An 18,500-nucleotide genomic window follows, 5' to 3' on the forward strand; every position below is an offset into this window, starting at 1 on the left:
ATAAGTGAGATGTGGGGCAGATATGGGGGGAGATATGGGGTGGGAATGGGGGGCTATGGGGGGAGATATGGGGTGGGAATGGGGGGCTATGGGGGGCAGCTATGGGGTGGGAATGGGGGGCTATGGGGGCTATGGAGGGCAGCTATGGGGTGGGGGGAAGGGCTATGAGGTGGGGATGGGGGGGGAAGTGCTATGGGGGGAGATGGGGGGGAGCGCTATGGGGTTGGGGGGGCAGCTATGGGGTGGGAGGATGGGCTATGGGGTGGGGATGGGGGGTCAGCTTTGGGGGAAAATGGGGGGCAGCTATGGGGGGGGATGGGGGGCACAGCTATGGGGTGGGGATGGGGGGCAGCTATGGGGTGGGGCGAAGGGCTATGGGGTGGGGATGGGGGGGAAGTGCTATGGGGGGGGAGTGCTATGGGGTGGGGGGGGCAGCTATGGGGGAGGAGGGAGGGCTATGGGGTGGGGATGGGGCAGTGGGAATGGGGGGGAGGAGGGGTTATGGGGTGGAGGGGGCAGCCATGGGGGGGAGATGTGGGGCAGGAACCTGCCCTTCCCCGATGAGAGCAGGGAGAGATACGTGAGATGTGGGGCAGATATGGGGGGAGATATGGGGTGGGAATGGGGGGCTATGGGGGGAGATATGGGGTGGGAATGGGGGGCTATGGGGGCTATGGGGGGCAGCTATGGGGTGGGGGGAAGGGCTATGAGGTGGGGATGGGGGGGGAAGTGCTATGGGGGGAGATGGGGGGGAGTGCTATGGGGTTGGGGGGGCAGCTATGGGGTGGGAGGATGGGCTATGGGGTGGGGATGGGGGGTCAGCTTTGGGGGAAAATGGGGGGCAGCTATGGGGGGGATGGGGGGCACAGCTATGGGGTGGGAATGGGGGGCTATGGGGGGCAGCTATGGGGTGGGAATGGGGGGCTGTGGGGGCTATGGGGGGCAGCTATGGGGTGGGGGGAAGGGTTATGGGGTTTGGATGGGGGGGAAGTGTTTTGGGGGGGATGGGGAGGGAGCGCTATGGGGGGGGCAGCTATGGGGTGGGAGGAAGGGCTATGGGGTGGAGATGGGGGGTCAGCTTTGGGGGAAAATGGGGGGAAGCTATGGGGGGGGATGGGGGGCACAGCAATGGGGTGGGGATGGGGGGCTGTGGGGGCTATGGGGGGCAGCTATGGGGTGGGGGGAAGGGTTATGGGGTTTGGATGGGGGGGGAAGTGCTATGGGGTTTGGATGGGGAGGGAGCGCTATGGGGTGGGGAGGCAGCTATGGGGTGGGAGGATGGGCTATGGGGTGGGGATGGGGGCAGCTATGGGGGGGATGTGGGGCAGATATGGGGTGTGGGGGGGGGGCACAGCTATGGGGTGGGGATGGGGGGCAGCTATGGGGTGGGAATGGGGGGCTATGGGGGGCAGCTATGGGGTGGGGCGAAGGGCTATGGGGTGGGGATGGGGGGGGAAGTGCTATGGGGGGGTGAGTGCTATGGGTTGGGGGGGGCAGCTATGGGGGGGGAGGGAGGGCTATGGGGTGGGAATAGGGGCAGCTATGGGGGGGGATGTGGGGCAGGAACCTGCCCTTTCCCGATGAGAGCAGGGAGAGATAAGTGAGATATGGGGCAGATATGGGGGGAGATATGGGGTGGGAATGGGGGGCTATGGGGGGCAGCTATGGGGTGGGAATGGGGGGCTATGGGGGCTATGGGGGGCAGCTATGGGGTGGGGGGATGGGCTATGAGGTGGGGATGGGGGGGGAAGTGCTATGGGGGGAGATGGGGGGGAGCGCTATGGGGTTGGGGGGGCAGCTATGGGGTGGGAGGATGGGCTATGGGGTGGGGATGGGGGGTCAGCTTTGGGGGGAAATGGGGGGCAGCTATGGGGGGGGATGGGGGGCACAGCTATGGGGTGGGGATGGGGGGTCAGCTTTGGGGGAAAATGGGGGGCAGCTATGGGGGGCTATGGGGGGCACAGCTATGGGGTGGGGATGGGGGGCAGCTATGTGGTGGGGAGGGGGGGCTATGGGGGGCAGCTATGGGGTGGGAATGGGGGACTGTGGGGGCTATGGGGGGCAGCTATGGGGTGGGGCGAAGGGCTATGGGGTGGGGATGGGGGGGGAAGTGCTATGGGGGGGAGTGCTATGGGGTGGGGGGGGCAGCTATGGGGGGGGAGGGAGGGCTATGGGGTGGGGATGGGGCAGTGGGAATGGGGGGGAGGAGGGGTTATGGGGTGGGGATGGGGTCGGCAACTATGGGGGGAATGGGGGGCAGCTATGGGGGGGAGGAAGGGCTATGGGGTGGAGGGGGCAGCCATGGGGGGGGATGTGGGGCAGGAACCTGCCCTTCCCCGATGAGAGCAGGGAGAGATACGTGAGATGTGGGGCAGATGTGGGGGGAGATATGGGGTGGGAATGGGGGGCTGTGGGGGCTATGGGGGGCAGCTATGGGGTGGGGGGAAGGGCTATGGGGTTTGGATGGGGGGGGAAGTGTTTTGGGGGGGATGGGGAGGGAGCGCTATGGGGGGGGCAGCTATGGGGTGGGAGGATGGGCTATGGGGTGGGGATGGGGGCAGCTTTGGGGGAAAATGGGGGGCAGCTATGGGGGGGGATGGGGGGCAGCTATGGGGGAAAATGGGGGGCAGCTATGGGGGGGGGATGGGGGGCACAGCTATGGGGTGGGGATGGGGGGCAGCTATGGGGTGGGGAGGGGGGGCTATGGGGGGCAGCTATGGGGTGGGGCGAAGGGCTATGGGGTGGGGATGGGGGAGGAAGTGCTATGGGGGGGGAGTGCTATGGGGTGGGGGGGGCAGCTATGGGGGGGGAGGGAGGGCTATGGGGTGGGGATGGGGGGGCACAGCTATGGGGGGGGGCAGCTATGGGTGGAGGAAGTGCTATGGGGTGGGGATGGGGCAGTGGGAATGGGGAGAGGAGGGGTTATGGGGTGGGTGGAGAGAAACCGGGGTGGGGATGGGGGGGGCACAGCTATGGGGTGGGGGGGCAGCTATGGGGTGGGGGGCAGCTATGGGGTGGGGGGCAGCTATGGGGTGGGGGGGAGGAAGGGCTATGGGGTGAGGGGGGCAGCTATGGAGGGGGGATGGGGGGCACTATGGGCTATCTATGGGGCAGCAATGGATCACTATGGGGCACTATGGGGCAGCTGTGGGTCGCTATGGGGCACTATGGGGCAGCTGTGGGTCGCTATGGGGCACTATGGGGCAGCTGTGGGTCACTATGGGGCACAGTAAGCCATCTATGGAGCAGCCGTGGGTCGCTATGGGTCACAGTGAGCCATCTATGGGGCAGCTGCAGGTCTCTGTGGGTCGCAGTGATCTATCTATGGGGCAGCCGTGGGTCTCTGTGGGTCTCAGTGAGCCATCTATGGAGCAGCCGTGGGTCACTATGGGTCACAGTGAGCCATCTATGGGGCAGCCGCGGGTCTCTGTGGGTCTCAGTGAGCCATCTGGGGCAGCCGTGGGTCACTATGGGTCACAGTGATCTATCTATGGGGCAGCCGTGGGTCTCTGTGGGTCGCAGCGAACCATCTGTGGGGCAGCTGTGGGTCTCTATGGGTCGCAGTGAACCATCTATGGGGCAGCTGTGGGTCACTATGGGGCACAGTGATCCATCTATGGGGCAGTATGGGTCACTATGGGTCGCAGTGATCCATCTATGGGGCAGTATGGGTCACTATGGGTCGCAGTGATCCATCTATGGGTCGCAGTGATCCATCTATGGGGCAGTATGGGTCACTATGGGTCACAGTGATCCATCTATGGGTCGCAGTGATCCATCTATGGGGCAGTATGGGTCACTATGGGTCGCAGTGATCCATCTATGGGTCGCAGTGATCCATCTATGGGTCGCAGTGATCCATCTATGGGGCAGTATGGGTCACTATGGGTCACAGTGATCCACCTATGGGTCACTATGGGTCGCAGTGATCCATCTATGGGTCACTATGGGTTGCAGTGATCCATCTATGGGTCACTATGGGTCGCAGTGATCCATCTATGGGTCGCAGTGATCCATCTATGGGGCAGTATGGGTCACTATGGGTCGCTATGATCCATCTATGGGTCGCAGTGATCCATCTATGGGGCAGTATGGGTCACTATGGGTCGCAGTGATCCATCTATGGGTCACAGTGATCCATCTATGGGGCAGTATGGGTCACTATGGGTCGCAGTGATCCATCTATGGGTCACTATGGGTCGCAGTGATCCATCTATGGGTCACTATGGGTCGCAGTGATCCATCTATGGGTTGCAGTGATCCATCTATGGGGCAGTATGGGCCACTATGGGTCGCAGTGATCCATCTATGGGTCGCAGTGATCCATCTATGGGGCAGTATGGGTCACTATGGGTCGCAGTGATCCATCTATGGGTCACTATGGGTCGCAGTGATCCATCTATGGGGCAGTATGGGTCGCAGTGATCCATCTATGGGTCGCAGTGATCCATCTATGGGTCGCAGTGATCCACCTATGGGTCACTATGGATCACAGTGATCCACCTATGGGTCAGCCCCATAACCCCGTCCCCGCAGGCTGTCCGTGGTACCAATGTCTATGGGATCCTTCGTGCCCCACGTGCCGCCCGCACGGAGGCGCTGGTGCTGAGCGCCCCCTGCTCCCCCCCGCCCCACAACAGCCACGCCGTGGGGCTGCTGCTGGCACTGGCTGCTTATTTCAGAGGTGAGACCCCATATGGAACCCACCCCTATGGGCCCCTATAGACCCCTATAGACCCCTATGGATCCCTATGGAACCCTATGGACCCCTATAGACCCCTATGGAACCCTATGGACCCCTATGGCCACAATGGACCCCTATAGACCCCTATAGACCCCTATGGAACCCTATGGACCCCTATAGACCCCTATAGACGCCTATGGACCCCTATAGACCCCTATAGACCCCTATGGAACCCTATAGACCCCTATAGACCCCTATAGACCCCTATGGAACCCTATGAACCCCTATAGACCCCTATAAACCCCTATGGACCCCTATGGACCCCAATGGACCCACTGATCCCAATGGACCCACTGACCCCAATGGACCCCAATGACCCTAATGGCCACAATGACCCTAATGACCCTATGGACCCCTATGGACCCCTATAGATCCCTATGGAACCCTATGGACCCCTATAGACCCCTATGGAACCCTATGGACCCCTATAGACCCCTATAAACCCCTATGGACCCCTATAGACCCCTATGGAACCCTATGGAACCCTATGGACCCCTATAGACCCCTATAGATCCCTATGGAACCCTATGGACCCCTATACACCCCTATAAACCCCTATGGAACCCTATGGACCCCTATGGAACCCTATAGAACCCTATGGACCCCTATAGACCCCTATGGAACCCTGTGGACCCCTATAGACCCCTATGGAACCCTATGGAACCCTATGGACCCCTATAGACCCCTATGGACCCCTATGGAACCCTGTGGACCCCTATAGACCCCTATGGAACCCTATAGACCCCTATAGACCCCTATGGAACCCTATGGACCCCTATAGACCCCTATAGACCCCTATGGAACCCTATGGACCCCTATAGACCCCTATAGACCCCTATGGAACCCTATGAACCCCTATAGACCCCTATAAACGGACCCCTATAGACCCCTATGGACCCCTATAGACCCCTATAGACCTCTATGGAACCCTATGGACCCCTATAGACCCCTATGGAACCCTATAGACCCCTATGGAACCCTATGAACCCCTATAGACCCCTATAGAGCCCTATGGACCCCTATAGACCCCTATAGATCCCTATGGAACCCTATGGACCCCTATACACCCCTATAAACCCCTATGGAACCCTATGGACCCCTATGGAACCCTATGGAACCCTATGGACCCCTATAGACCCCTATAGACCCCTATGGAACCCTATGGACCCCTATAGACCCCTATGGAACCCTATGAACCCCTATAGACCCCTATAAACCCCTATGGACCCCTATAGACCCCTATGGACCCCTATAGACCCCTATAGACCTCTATGGAACCCTATGGACCCCTATAGACCCCTATAAACCCCTATGGACCCCTATGGACCCCTATAGACCCCTATGGACCCCTATGGACCCCTACGGAACCCTATAGACCCCTATGGACCCCAATAGACCCCTATGGACCCCAATAGACCCCTATGGCCCCATTGACCCCTATAGACCCCTATGGACCCCAATGACCCTAATGGCCACAATGACCCTAATGACCCCTATAGACCCCTATGGCCACAACAGGCCCCTATGGTTCCCTATAGACACAATGGGTCCCTATGGTTCACTATGGACCCCTATAGACCCCTATAGATCCCTATGGCCACAATGGGTCCCAATAACCCTATGGACCCCTATGGCCCCATTGACCCCAATGGATCCCAATGACCCTAATGACCCCTATAGACCCCTGTGGGCCCCAATGATACCAATGGGCCCCTGTAGACCCCTATGGGCCCCTATGGACCCCAATGGACCCACTGACCCCAATCGACCCCAATGACCCTAATGGCCACAATGACCCTAATGACCCTATGGACCCCAATGGGCCCCATTGACCCCAATGGGCCCCTATGGACCCCTATGGACCCCAATGGACCCACTGACCCCAATGGACCCACTGACCCCAATGGACCCCAATGACCCTAATGGCCACAATGACCCTAATGACCCTATGGACCCCTATGGACCCCTATAGATCCCTATGGAACCCTATGGACCCCTATAGACCCCTATGGAACCCTATGGACCCAGTGACACCAATGGGCCCCAATGGACCCATTGACCCCAATGACCCCAAATGGACACAATGGGCCCCTATAGACCCTTATAGACCTCTATGGACCCCTATAGACCCCTATGGACCCCTATAGACCCCTATGGACCCCAATAGACCCCTATGTACCCCAATGGACCCCTGTGGACCCCTATAGACCACATTGACACCAATGGATCCCAGTGACCCTAATGGACTCCAATGGCCACAATGGACCCCTATGGTCCCCTATAGACCCCTATGGGCCCCAGTGACACCAATGGACCCATTGATCCCAATGGCCACAATGGGTCCCAATGATCCTATGGACCCCCATGGCCCCATTGACCCCAATGGCCACAATGACCCCCTATGGCCCCCAGTCGCCCCATTGACCCTAATGGCCACAGTGCCCTCATTGACCCCAATGGCCACAATGGGCCCCAATGACCCCATTGACCCCAATGGCCCCATTGACCCTAATGGCCACAATGACCATAATGATCCCTATAGACCCCTATGGGCCCCATTGATCTCTATGGACCCCAATGGCTACAATGGGCCCCTATGAACCCAATGGGCCCCTATGGTTTCCTATGGACACAATGGGCCCCTATAGACCCCTATAGACCACAATGGCTACAGTGGTCCCCTATGGACCCCTATAGATCCCTATAGACCTCTATGGATCCCTATGGAACCCTATGGACCCTATAGACCTCTATAGACCCCTATGGAACCCTATAGACATCTATAGACCCTTATAGACCCCTATGGACCCCTATGGGCCCCTATGGACCCCTATAGACCCCATTGGACCCCAATGGCTACAATGGGCCCCTATGGACCCCTATAGACCACACTGACACCAATGGACCCCAAATGACCCTAATGGACCCCAATGGTCCCCTATAGGCCCCTATGGGCCCCAATGACACCAATGGACCCATTGACCCCAATGGACTCCGATGACCCCAATGGCCACAATGGGTCCCAATGATCCTATGGACCCCTATGGTCCCATTGACCCCAATGGCCACAATGACCCCCTATGGCCCCCAGTCGCCCCATTGACCCCAATGGACCCCAACGACCCTAATGGACCCCTATAGTCCCTTATAGACCCCTATGGGCCCCAATGACACCAACGGGCCCCTATAGACCCCTATGGGCCCCTATGGCCCCATTGACCCCAATGGCCACAATGACCCTAATAGACCCCAATGGACCCCTGTAGTCCCCTATAGACCCCTATGGGCCCCAATGACACCAATGGGCCCCTATAGACCCCTGTGGGCCCCTATGGCCCCATTGACCCCAATGGACCCCAACGACCCTAATGGTCACAATGACCCTAATGACCCCTATAGACCCCTATGGGCCGCAATGACACCAATGGGCCCCTATAGACCCCTATGGGCCCCTATGGACCCCAATGGATCCATTGACCCCAATGGACCCTAATGACCCTAATGGCCACAATGGGTCCCAATGACCCCCTATGTCACCCCATGCCCCCCAATGTCCCCCATGCCCCCAATGCCCCCATACCCCCAATGTCCCCCAGTGTCCCCCATGCCCCCCATTGTCCCCATGCCCCCAATGTCCCCTATGTCACCCCATGCCCCCTGTTGTCCCCATGCCCCCCATGCCCCCCAGTGTCCCCATGCCCCCCGTTGTCCCCATGCCCCCAATGCGCCCTATGTCACCCCATGCCCCCTGTTGTCCCCATGCCCCCCAATGTCCCTCAATGTCCCCCCAGTGTCCCCATGTCCCCCATGTCCCCAATGCCCCCCCACACATCCCATGCCCCCAATGCCCCCCATGTCCCCCATGTCCCCAATGCCCCCCCATGTCCCCCCATGCCCCCCATACCCCCCATACCCCCCAGTGCCTCCCAATGCCCCCCAATGTCCCCCATGCCCCCAATGCCCCCATACCCCCAATGTCCCCCAGTGTCCCCATGCCCCCCATTGTCCCCATGCCCCCAATGTGCCCTATGTCACCCCATGCCCCCCATTGTCCCCTTCTGTCCCCCCCAGAGCAGATCTACTGGGCCAAGGATCTGATCTTCCTGGTGACGGAACACGACCTGCTGGGCATGGAGGCCTGGCTGGAGGGATACCACGACAGCAACCGATCCGGTCAGCATGGGGGGCAATGGGGGGTGGGGGGACAATGGGGGATGTGGGGACATGGGGGGCATTGGGGACGTGGGGACAGTGGGGGCAATGGGGGGATAATGGGGGGATGTGGGGACATGGGGGGCATTGGGGACGTGGGGACAGTGGGGGCAATGGGGGGATAATGGGGGGATGTGGGGACATGGGGGGCAATGGGGGGTGGGGGGACAATGGGGGGATATGGGGACATGGGGGGCATTGGGGACATGGGGACAGTGGGGGGATATGGGGACACCATGCCACGTCACACCATGTCACATCATGCCATGTCACGTCATGCCATGTCACACCATGTCACATCACTCCACATCACGTCATGTCATGTCACACCACATCACACATCACACATCACAGCATGTCACACCACACCACATCACGTCATGTCATGTCACACCATATCACACATCACAGCATGTCACATCATGCCACGTCATGCCACGTCACGCCATGTCACACCACGTCACGTCATGCCACGTCACATCATGTCACACATCACACATCACAGCATGTCACATCATGCCACGTCATGCCATGTCACGTCATGCCATGTCACTCCACGTCACGCCATGTCACACCACATCACGTCATGTCATGTCACACCATGTCACACATCACACATCACAGCATGTCACATCATGCCACATCATGCCATGTCACGCCATGTCACACCACGTCACGTCATGCCACATCACACCATGTCACACATCACAGCACGTCACATCATGCCATGTCATGCCATGTCATTCCATGTCTCGTCATGTCACACCATGTCACACGTCACGCCACATCACACCATGTCATGCCATGTTACATGCCACATCATGCCATGTCATACCATGTCACACGTCACGTCACGTCACACCATGTCATGCCATGTTACATGCCACATCATGCCATGTCACACCCTGTCATGCCACATCACGCCACATCACGCCATGCCACGCCATGTCACATCACAGCATGTTATGCCGCCCCACATCCCATCATGTCACGTCACACCACGTCACGCTGTGTCACGCCACGTCATGCCAATGTTACACCACATCATGTCATGCTATGTCATGCCATGTCACACCACTTCACACCATGTCACACCATGTCACACCACGTCATGACGTCATACCACGTCACGCCATGTCACAATACGTCATGACCCAGCACGTCACACCACAGCACGCCATGTCATGCCATGTCATGCCATGTCACACCACATCATGCCAATGTCACACCACATCACCTCACATCATGTCACACCACATCATGCCACATCATGCCATGTCATGCCATGTTGCACCATGTCACACCATGTCATGCCACATCACCCCACATCATGTCACGTCATGCTGTGTCACGCCATGTCATGTTACACCATGCCACATCATGCCATGTCACACCACATCATGTCATGCCATGTCACATCACACCACATCATGCCATGTCACACCATGTCATGCTATGTCACATCATGCCATGTCATAACACATCATGCCATGTCACGCCACGTCACGTCATGTCACACCACATTACACCATGCCACATCATGCCTCATCATGCTGTCTCATCACATCATGCCACGTTCCACCACGTCACACCATGTCACGCTACGTCACATGGTGTCACGTCACACCATGTCACGCCATGTCACGTCATGTCATGCCAATGTCAAGCCACATCACGCCAGGTCACATCATGCCACATCATGCCATGTCACACCACATCATGTCATGCCATGTCACTCCATGTCATGCCACGTCACACCATGCCATGTGACGTCATGTCATACCACGTCATACCACTTCACACCATGTCACACCATGTCACGTCATGGCACACCACGTCACGCCATGTCACATCACGCCATGTCAAGCCATGTCATGGCACACCAGGTCACGACATGTCACACCACGTCATGCCATGTCATGGCACATCACATCACGCCATGCCACACCATGTCACGTCATGCCATGTCACTCCACGTCACGCCATGTCACACCACGTCACGTCATGTCATGTCACGCCATGTTACGTCACATCACGCCGTGTCACACTATGTTGCATCACGCCATGTCACACCATGTAATGTCATGCCATGTCACGCCATGACACACCATGCCACGTCACACCATGTCACACCATGCCACGTCACACCATGTCACGTCATGCCATGTCACACCATGCCACGTCATGCCATGTCACACCATGTCACGTCATGCCATGTCACACCATGCCACATCATGCCATGTCACACCATGCCACGTCATGCCATGTCACACCATGCCAAGTCACGCCATGTCACGCCATGACACACCATGCCAAGTCACGCCATGTCACACCATGCCACGTCACACCATGTCACGTCATGCCATGTCACACCATGTCACACCACATCGCACCATGCCACGTCATGCCATGTCACACCATGCCACGTCACACCATGTCACATCATGCCATGTCACGTCATGCCATGTCACGTCATGCCATGTCACTCCACGTCACGCCATGTCACACCACACCACATCACGTCATGTCATGTCACACCATGTCACACATCACACATCACAGCATGTCACATCATGCCACGTCATGCCACGTCACGCCATGTCACACCACATCACGTCATGTCATGTCACACCATGTCACACATCACACATCACAGCATGTCACATCATGCCACGTCATGCCACGTCACGCCATGTCACACCACATCACGTCATGTCATGTCACACCATGTCACACATCACACATCACAGCATGTCACATCATGCCACGTCATGCCATGTCACGCCATTTCACACCACGTCACGTCATGCCACATCACACCATGTCACACATCACAGCACGTCACATCATGCCATGTCATGCCATGTCATTCCATGTCACGTCACGTCACACCATGTCACACGTCACGCCACGTCACACCATGTCATGCCACATCACGCCATGTCATACCATGTCACATCACAGCATGTTATGCCGCCCCACATCCCGTCATGTCACATCACACCACATCACACCATGTCACGCTACGTCACATGGTGTCACATCACACCACATCACACCATGTCACGTCATGTCACGCCACGTCATGACATGTCATACCACGTCACATCACGCCATGTCAAGCCATGTCATGGCACACCACGTCACACCATGTCACACCACGTCATGCCATGTCATGGCACATCACATCACGCCATGCCACACCATGTCATGTCATGCCATGTCATGCCACATCACACCGTGTCATGCCATGTCACACCATGTCATGTCACGCCATGTAATGTCATGCCATGTCACGCCATGTCACATCGTGTCACATCACGCCACGTCACGCCATGTCACATCACATCATGTCATGTCATGCCATGTCATACCACGCTACACCACCTCACATCACCTCACACCATGAGCTGAGCAGCGACGTGGTGACCAGCTTCATGTTACAGCGCGTCATATCATGCCAAGTCACGCCACGTCACATCACTCCATGTCACGCCATGTCATGCCATGTCCCGCAGGCACACAGTGGTCGGGCTCAATGGGCCGCATGGGGTCGATCCAGGCCACGGTGTCACTGGAACTGAGCAGCAAAGTGGTGACCAGCTTCATGTTACACCACGTCATGTCATGCCATGTCACGCCATGTCATGCCACACCACGTCACATCACTCCATGTTATGCCACATCACGCCATGTCACGCCATGTCATGCCATGTCATATCATGTCCCATAGGCACACAGTGGTTGGGCTCAATGGGCCGCGCGAGGCCGTGGTGTCGCTGGAGCTGAGCAGTGACGTGGTGACCAGCATCATGTTACAGCACGTCACGTCATGCCAAGTCACACCATGTCACGTCATGTCATGTCATGTCAGGTCCCGCAGGCACACAGTGGTCGGGCTCGATGGGCCGTGCAGGAGCAATCCAGGCCGCGGTGTCGTTAGAGCTGAACAGTGACGTGGTGACCAGCGTCATGTCACACCATGTCACGCCATGTCATGTCATGTCACGCCATGTCATGCTATGTTCCGCAGGCACACAGTTGTCGGTCTCAATGGGCCGCATGGGGTCGATCCAGGCCGCGGTGTCGCTGGAGCTGAGCAGCGACGTGGTGACCAGCATCATGTTACACCACGTCATGTCATGCCATGTCACGCCATGTCATGTCACACCATGTCACATCACTCCATGTCATGCCACATCACGCCATGTCACGCCATGTCATGTCATGTCATGTAGGCACACAGTGGTTGGGCTTGATGGGCCGCGTGGGGTCGATCCAGGCCATGGTATCCCTGGAACTGAGCAGCAAAGTGGTGACCAGCATCATGTTACACCACGCCATGTCACGCCATGTCACGCCATGTCATGTCATGTCATGTAGGCACACAGTGGTTGGGCTCGATGGGCCGCATGGGGTCGATCCAGGCCACGGTATCCCTGGAACTGAGCAGCGAAGTGGTGACCAGCGTCATGTTACACCACGCCACATCACACCATGTCACGCCATGTCATGCCACATCACGCCATGTCATGTCAAGTCCCACAGGCACACAGTGGTCGGGCTCGATGGGCCGCGGGGTCGATCCAGGCCACGGTGTCGTTAGAGCTGAGCAGTGACGTGGTGACCAGCGTCGTGTCACACCACGTCATGTCACACCATGTCACACCATGTCACGTCACGCCATGTCACGCCATGTCATGCCATGTCCCGCAGGCACACAGTGGTTGGGCTCGATGGGCCGTGCAGGGGCAATCCAGGCCACGGTGTCGCTGGAGCTGAGCAGCAAAGTGGTGACCAGCGTCATGTTACACCACATCATGTCATGCCATGTCACGCCATGTCATGTCACACCACGTCACATCACTCCATGTCATGCCACATCACGCCATGTCATGCCATGTCATGTCATGTCCCGCAGGCACACAGTGGTCGGGCTCGATGGGCCGCGTGGGGTCGGTCCAGGCCGTGGTATCCCTGGAGCTGAGCAGCGAAGTGGTGACCAGCGTCATGTTACACCACGCCATGTCATACCATGTCACGCCATGTCATGCTATGTCACGCCATGTCATGCTATGTCACGCCATGTCATATCATGTCCCGCAGGCACACAGTGGTCAGGCTCAATGGGCCGCGCGGGTGCGATCCAGGTCGTGGTATCCCTGGAACTGAGCAGTGACGTGGTGACCAGTGTCATGTTACACCACGCCATGTCATGTCATGTCATGCCATGTCATGCTATGTCCCGCAGGCACGCAGTGGTCGGGCTCGATGGGCCGTGCGGGTGCGATCCAGGCCGCGGTGTCGCTGGAGCTGAGCAGTGACGTGGTGACCAGCGTGGACGTGGCCATGGAGGGGCTGAACGGGCAGCTGCCCAACATGGACCTGCTCAACCTGTTCCACGCGTGTTGTCAGAAGGCCGGGCTGCTCTGCACCATACAGGGCAAGGTGCGACGCAACACGCGTGTGATGTGCGTGTAGGGGGACCTCGGGGGTGTGATATGGGTGTGCTGTCATGGGTGTGTGTCATGGGTATGTTGTGTGTGTCATGGGTATGTGTCACGTGTGTGTCATGGGTGTGTGTCACGTGTGTGTCATGGGTGCGTGTTGTCTGTGTCATGGGTCTGTCATGTGTGTGTATTATATGTATGTCATGGGTCTGTCGTGTGTGTGTGACGTGTGCGTCATGGGTCTGTCCTGAGTGTGTCCTGGGTCTGTCATGTGTGTGTCATGGGTTGGTCATGGGTGTGTCCTGGTCTGTCATGTGTGTGTCATGGGTCAGTCATGTGTGTGTCATGGGTCAGTCATGGGTATGTCATGTGTGTGTCATGGGTCTGTCCTGAGTGTGTCCTGGGTCTGTCATGTGTGTCATGTGTGTGTCCTGGGTCTGTCATGTGTGTCATGGGTATGTCACGTGTGTGTCATGGGTGTTTGTCATGGGTCTGTCGTGTGCATCATGGGTGTGAGTCACATGTGTGTCATGGGTCTGTCACGGGTGTGTCATGGGTCTGTCATGGGTGTCATGGGTGTGAATTGCGTGTGTGTACATCATGGGTCTGTCATGTGTGCGTCACATGTACATCATGGGTCTGTTGCGTGTGTCCTGTGTGCATCATGGGTCTGTTGTGTGTGTGTCATGTGTGTGTCATGGGTTTGTTGTGTGTGTCACGTGTGTGTCATGTGTGTGTGATGGGTGTGTCGTGTGTGTGTCACATGTGTGTCATGGGTGTGTCGTGTGTGTGTCACGGGTGTGTCACGGGTGTGTCATGGGTGTGTATCACAGTCATCATGGGTCTGTCATGTGTGTGTGTGTCATGTGTGCACCATGGGTCTGTCATGTGTGTGACATGGGTCTGTGGTGTGTCATGGGTGTGAATTGCGTGTGTGTCATGGGTCTGTCATGTGTGCGTCACGTGTATATCATGGGTCTGTCATGTGTGCATCACGTCTGCGTCATGGGTCTGTCATGTGTGTGTTGTGGGTGTGTCATGGGTCTGTCATGGATGTGTGTGTGTCACGTGTGTGTAATGGATCAGTCATGGGTGTGTCACGTGTGTGTCATGGGTGTTTGGCATGGGTCTGTCATGTGTGTATCATGGGTGTGAGTCACATGTGTGTCATGGGTCTGTCACGGGTGTGTCATGGGTCTGTCACGGGTGTGTCATGGGTCTGTCATGGTGTCATGGGTGTGAATTGCGTGTGTGTCATGGGTCTGTCATGTGTGCGTCACATGTACATCACGGGTCTGTCGCGTGTGTCCTATGTGCATCATGGGTCTGTTGTGTGTGTGTCATGTGTGTGTCATGTGTGTGTCCTGGGTCGGTCATGTGTCTGTCATGTGTGTCATGGTTCTGTCCTGAGTGTATCCTGGGTCTGTCATGTGTGTCATGTGTGTGTCCTGGGTCTGTCATGTGTGTCATGGGTGTGTCACGTGTGTGTCATGGGTGTTTGTCATGGGTCTGTCGTGTGCATCATGGGTGTGAGTCACATGTGTGTCATGGGTCTGTCACGGGTGTGTCATGGGTCTGTCATGGGTGTCATGGGTGTGAATTGCATGTGTGTACATCATGGGTCTGTCATGTGTGCGTCACATGTGCATCATGGGTCTGTTGTGTGTGTGTCATGTGTGTGTCATGGGTTTGTTTGTGTCACGTGTGTGTCATGTGTATGTGATGGGTGTGTCGTGTGTGTGTCACGTGTGTCATGGGTATGTTGTGTGTGTGTCATGGGTGTGTCATGGGTGTGTATCACAGTCATCATGGGTCTGTCATGTGTGTGTGTGTCATGTGTGCACCATGGGTCTGTCATGTGTGTGACATGGGTCTGTGGTGTGTCATGGGTGTGAATTGCGTGTGTGTCATGGGTCTGTCATGTGTGCGTCACGTGTATATCATGGGTCTGTCATGTGTGTGTCACGTGCATATCATGGGTCTGTCATGTGTGCATCACGTCTGCGTCATGGGTCTGTCACGTGTGTGTTGTGGGTGTGTCATGGGTCTGTCATGGATGTGTGTGTGTCACGTGTGTGTAATGGATCAGTCATGGGTGTGTCACGTGTGTGTCATGGGTGTTTGTCATGGGTCTGTCATGTGTGTGTCATGGGTGTGTGTCACATGTGTGTCATGTATGTGTCATGGGTGTGTCATGGGTCTGTCATGTGTGTGTCACATATGAGTCATCAGTGAGTCGTGTGTCATGGGCTTGTCATGTGCGTATCATGGGTGTGTGTCACGTGTACGTCATGGGTTTGTCATGGATGTGTGTGTGTCATGTGTATGTCATGGGTCTGTCATGTGTGTGTGTCACATGTGTGTCACGTGTGTCTGTCATGTGTGTGTCACGTGTGTGTCTCATGTGCATCGTGGGTCTGCCATGTGTGTGTCATTGGTGTGTGTCACGTGTGTGTCATGGGAGTGTGTCACGTGTGCATCATGGCATTGTCATGGATGTGTGTGTGTCACGTGTGTCATGGGTCTGTCGTGTGTGTGTCATGGGTCTGTCACGTGTGTGTCACATGTGAGTCATCAGTGAGTCGTGTGTCATGGGTTTGTCATGTGCGTATCATGGGTGTGTGTCACGTGTACATCATGGGTCTGTCATGTGTGTGTGTCATGTGTATGTCATGGGTCTGTCATGGGTGTGTGTCACATGTGTGTCACGTGTGTCTGTCATGTGTGTGTCACATGTGTGTCACGTGTGTGTCTCATGTGCATCGTGGGTCTGCCATGTGTGTCATTGGTGTGTGTCACGTGTGTGTCATGGGAGCGTGTCACGTGTGCATCATGGCATTGTCATGGATGTGTGTGTGTCACGTGTGTCATGGGTCTGTCGTGTGTGTGTCACGTGTGTGTCATGGGTCTGTCACGTGTGTGTCACATGTGCATTGTGGGTCTGTCATGTGTGTGTTGTGGATGTGTCACGTGTGCATCATGGGTCGGTCATACATGTGGTCGTGTGTGCATCATGGCTCTGTCATGGGTGTGTCATGGGTGTGTGTCGTGTGTGTCATGGGTCTGTCAGGGGTGCGTGTCATGTGTGCATCGTGGGTCTGTCTGTCTGTGACCTTCCAGGACCCTCCCAGCCCATTCCATGTCTCTATAAGCACCAAGGATCCATCCAACCCAACCATTCCATGTCCCTGTGACCTTCCAGGACCCTCCCAACCCATTCCATGTCTCCATATCCTTTCAATACCCATCCAACCCATCCATCCCAGCACACTTTGACCTTCCAGGACCCTTCCAACCCATTCAATCTCTTTATGCTCTTTCAACACCTTCCCAACCCAACCACCTTGTGCTTCTTTGACCTTCCAGGACCCTCCCAACCCATTCCATGTCTCTGTGACCATTCATGACCCTCTGAACCCATCCATCCCATCACACTTTGACCTTCCAGGACCCTTCCAACCCATCCCATGTCTTTATGAGCTCCAAGGACCCATCCAACCCATTCCATGTCTCAATGCCCAGTCAAGACCCATCCAACCCAACCATCTCATTCTCATGTGACCTTCCAGGACCCTTCCAACCCATTCCATGTCCCTGTGACCTTCCAGGACCCTCCCAACCCATTCCATGTCTCTGTGCCCATTCATGACCCTCTGAACCCATCCATCCCAGCACACTTTGACCTTCCAGGACCCATCCAACCCATTCAATGTCTCAATGCCCAGTCAAGACCCATCCAACCCAACCATCTCGTGCTCCTTTGACCTTCCAGGACCCTCCCAACCCATTCCATGTCTCTGTGACCATTCATGACCCTCTGAACCCATGCATCCCAGCACACTTTGACCTTCCAGGACCCTTCCAACCCATTCCATGTCTTTATGAGCTCCAAGGACCCTCCCAACCCAACCACCTTGTGCTTCTTTGACCTTCCAGGACCCTCCCAACCCATTCCATCTCTTTATGCCCTTTCAAGACCCATCCAACCCAACCATCTCATTCTCATGTGACCTTCCAGGACCCTCCCAACCCATCCCATGTCTCTATAAGCACCAAGGACCCTTCCAACCCAACCATTCTGTATCCTTGTGACC

General features: G+C 56.7%; 2 protein-coding genes and 1 pseudogene across 4 annotated transcripts in view; 2 read left to right on the forward strand and 1 right to left on the reverse strand.

Annotated features, from left to right (window-relative positions):
• The window catches only part of LOC107307491 (GPI-anchor transamidase component GPAA1), a 34,072-nt gene extending 19,620 nt beyond the window's left edge, over nucleotides 1-14,452 (forward strand). The window contains exons 5-7 of one of the 3 annotated variants that reach the window (XM_085533967.1): nucleotides 4,537-4,684; nucleotides 8,816-8,917; nucleotides 12,475-12,811. In XM_085533967.1, coding sequence (XP_085390093.1) covers nucleotides 4,537-4,684; nucleotides 8,816-8,917; nucleotides 12,475-12,689 — 465 coding nt within the window. In that variant the 3' untranslated portion in view covers nucleotides 12,690-12,811. Of the gene's footprint in view, nucleotides 1-4,536; nucleotides 4,685-8,815; nucleotides 8,918-12,474; nucleotides 12,812-13,504; nucleotides 13,832-14,207 lie in introns of those variants that run through there. The other 2 variants (XM_085533969.1, XM_085533966.1) reach the window with 2 other exon arrangements.
• Nucleotides 9,182-12,466, forward strand: LOC146751597 (uncharacterized; annotated as a pseudogene).
• A 3,679-nt stretch (nucleotides 14,453-18,131) lies between the features above and the next one.
• Nucleotides 18,132-18,500, reverse strand: part of LOC146751598 (GPI-anchor transamidase component GPAA1-like) — a 38,388-nt gene continuing 38,019 nt past the window's right edge. The window contains exon 8 of the mRNA XM_085533976.1: nucleotides 18,132-18,203. Coding sequence (XP_085390102.1) covers nucleotides 18,132-18,203 — 72 coding nt within the window. The remainder of the gene's footprint in view (nucleotides 18,204-18,500) is intronic.

The sequence above is a fragment of the Coturnix japonica genome, unplaced genomic scaffold (genome assembly GCF_054131305.1).
Source record: "Coturnix japonica strain WE unplaced genomic scaffold, WE-NBRP24 Scf072, whole genome shotgun sequence".
Classification (NCBI taxonomy): Eukaryota; Metazoa; Chordata; class Aves; order Galliformes; family Phasianidae; genus Coturnix; species Coturnix japonica.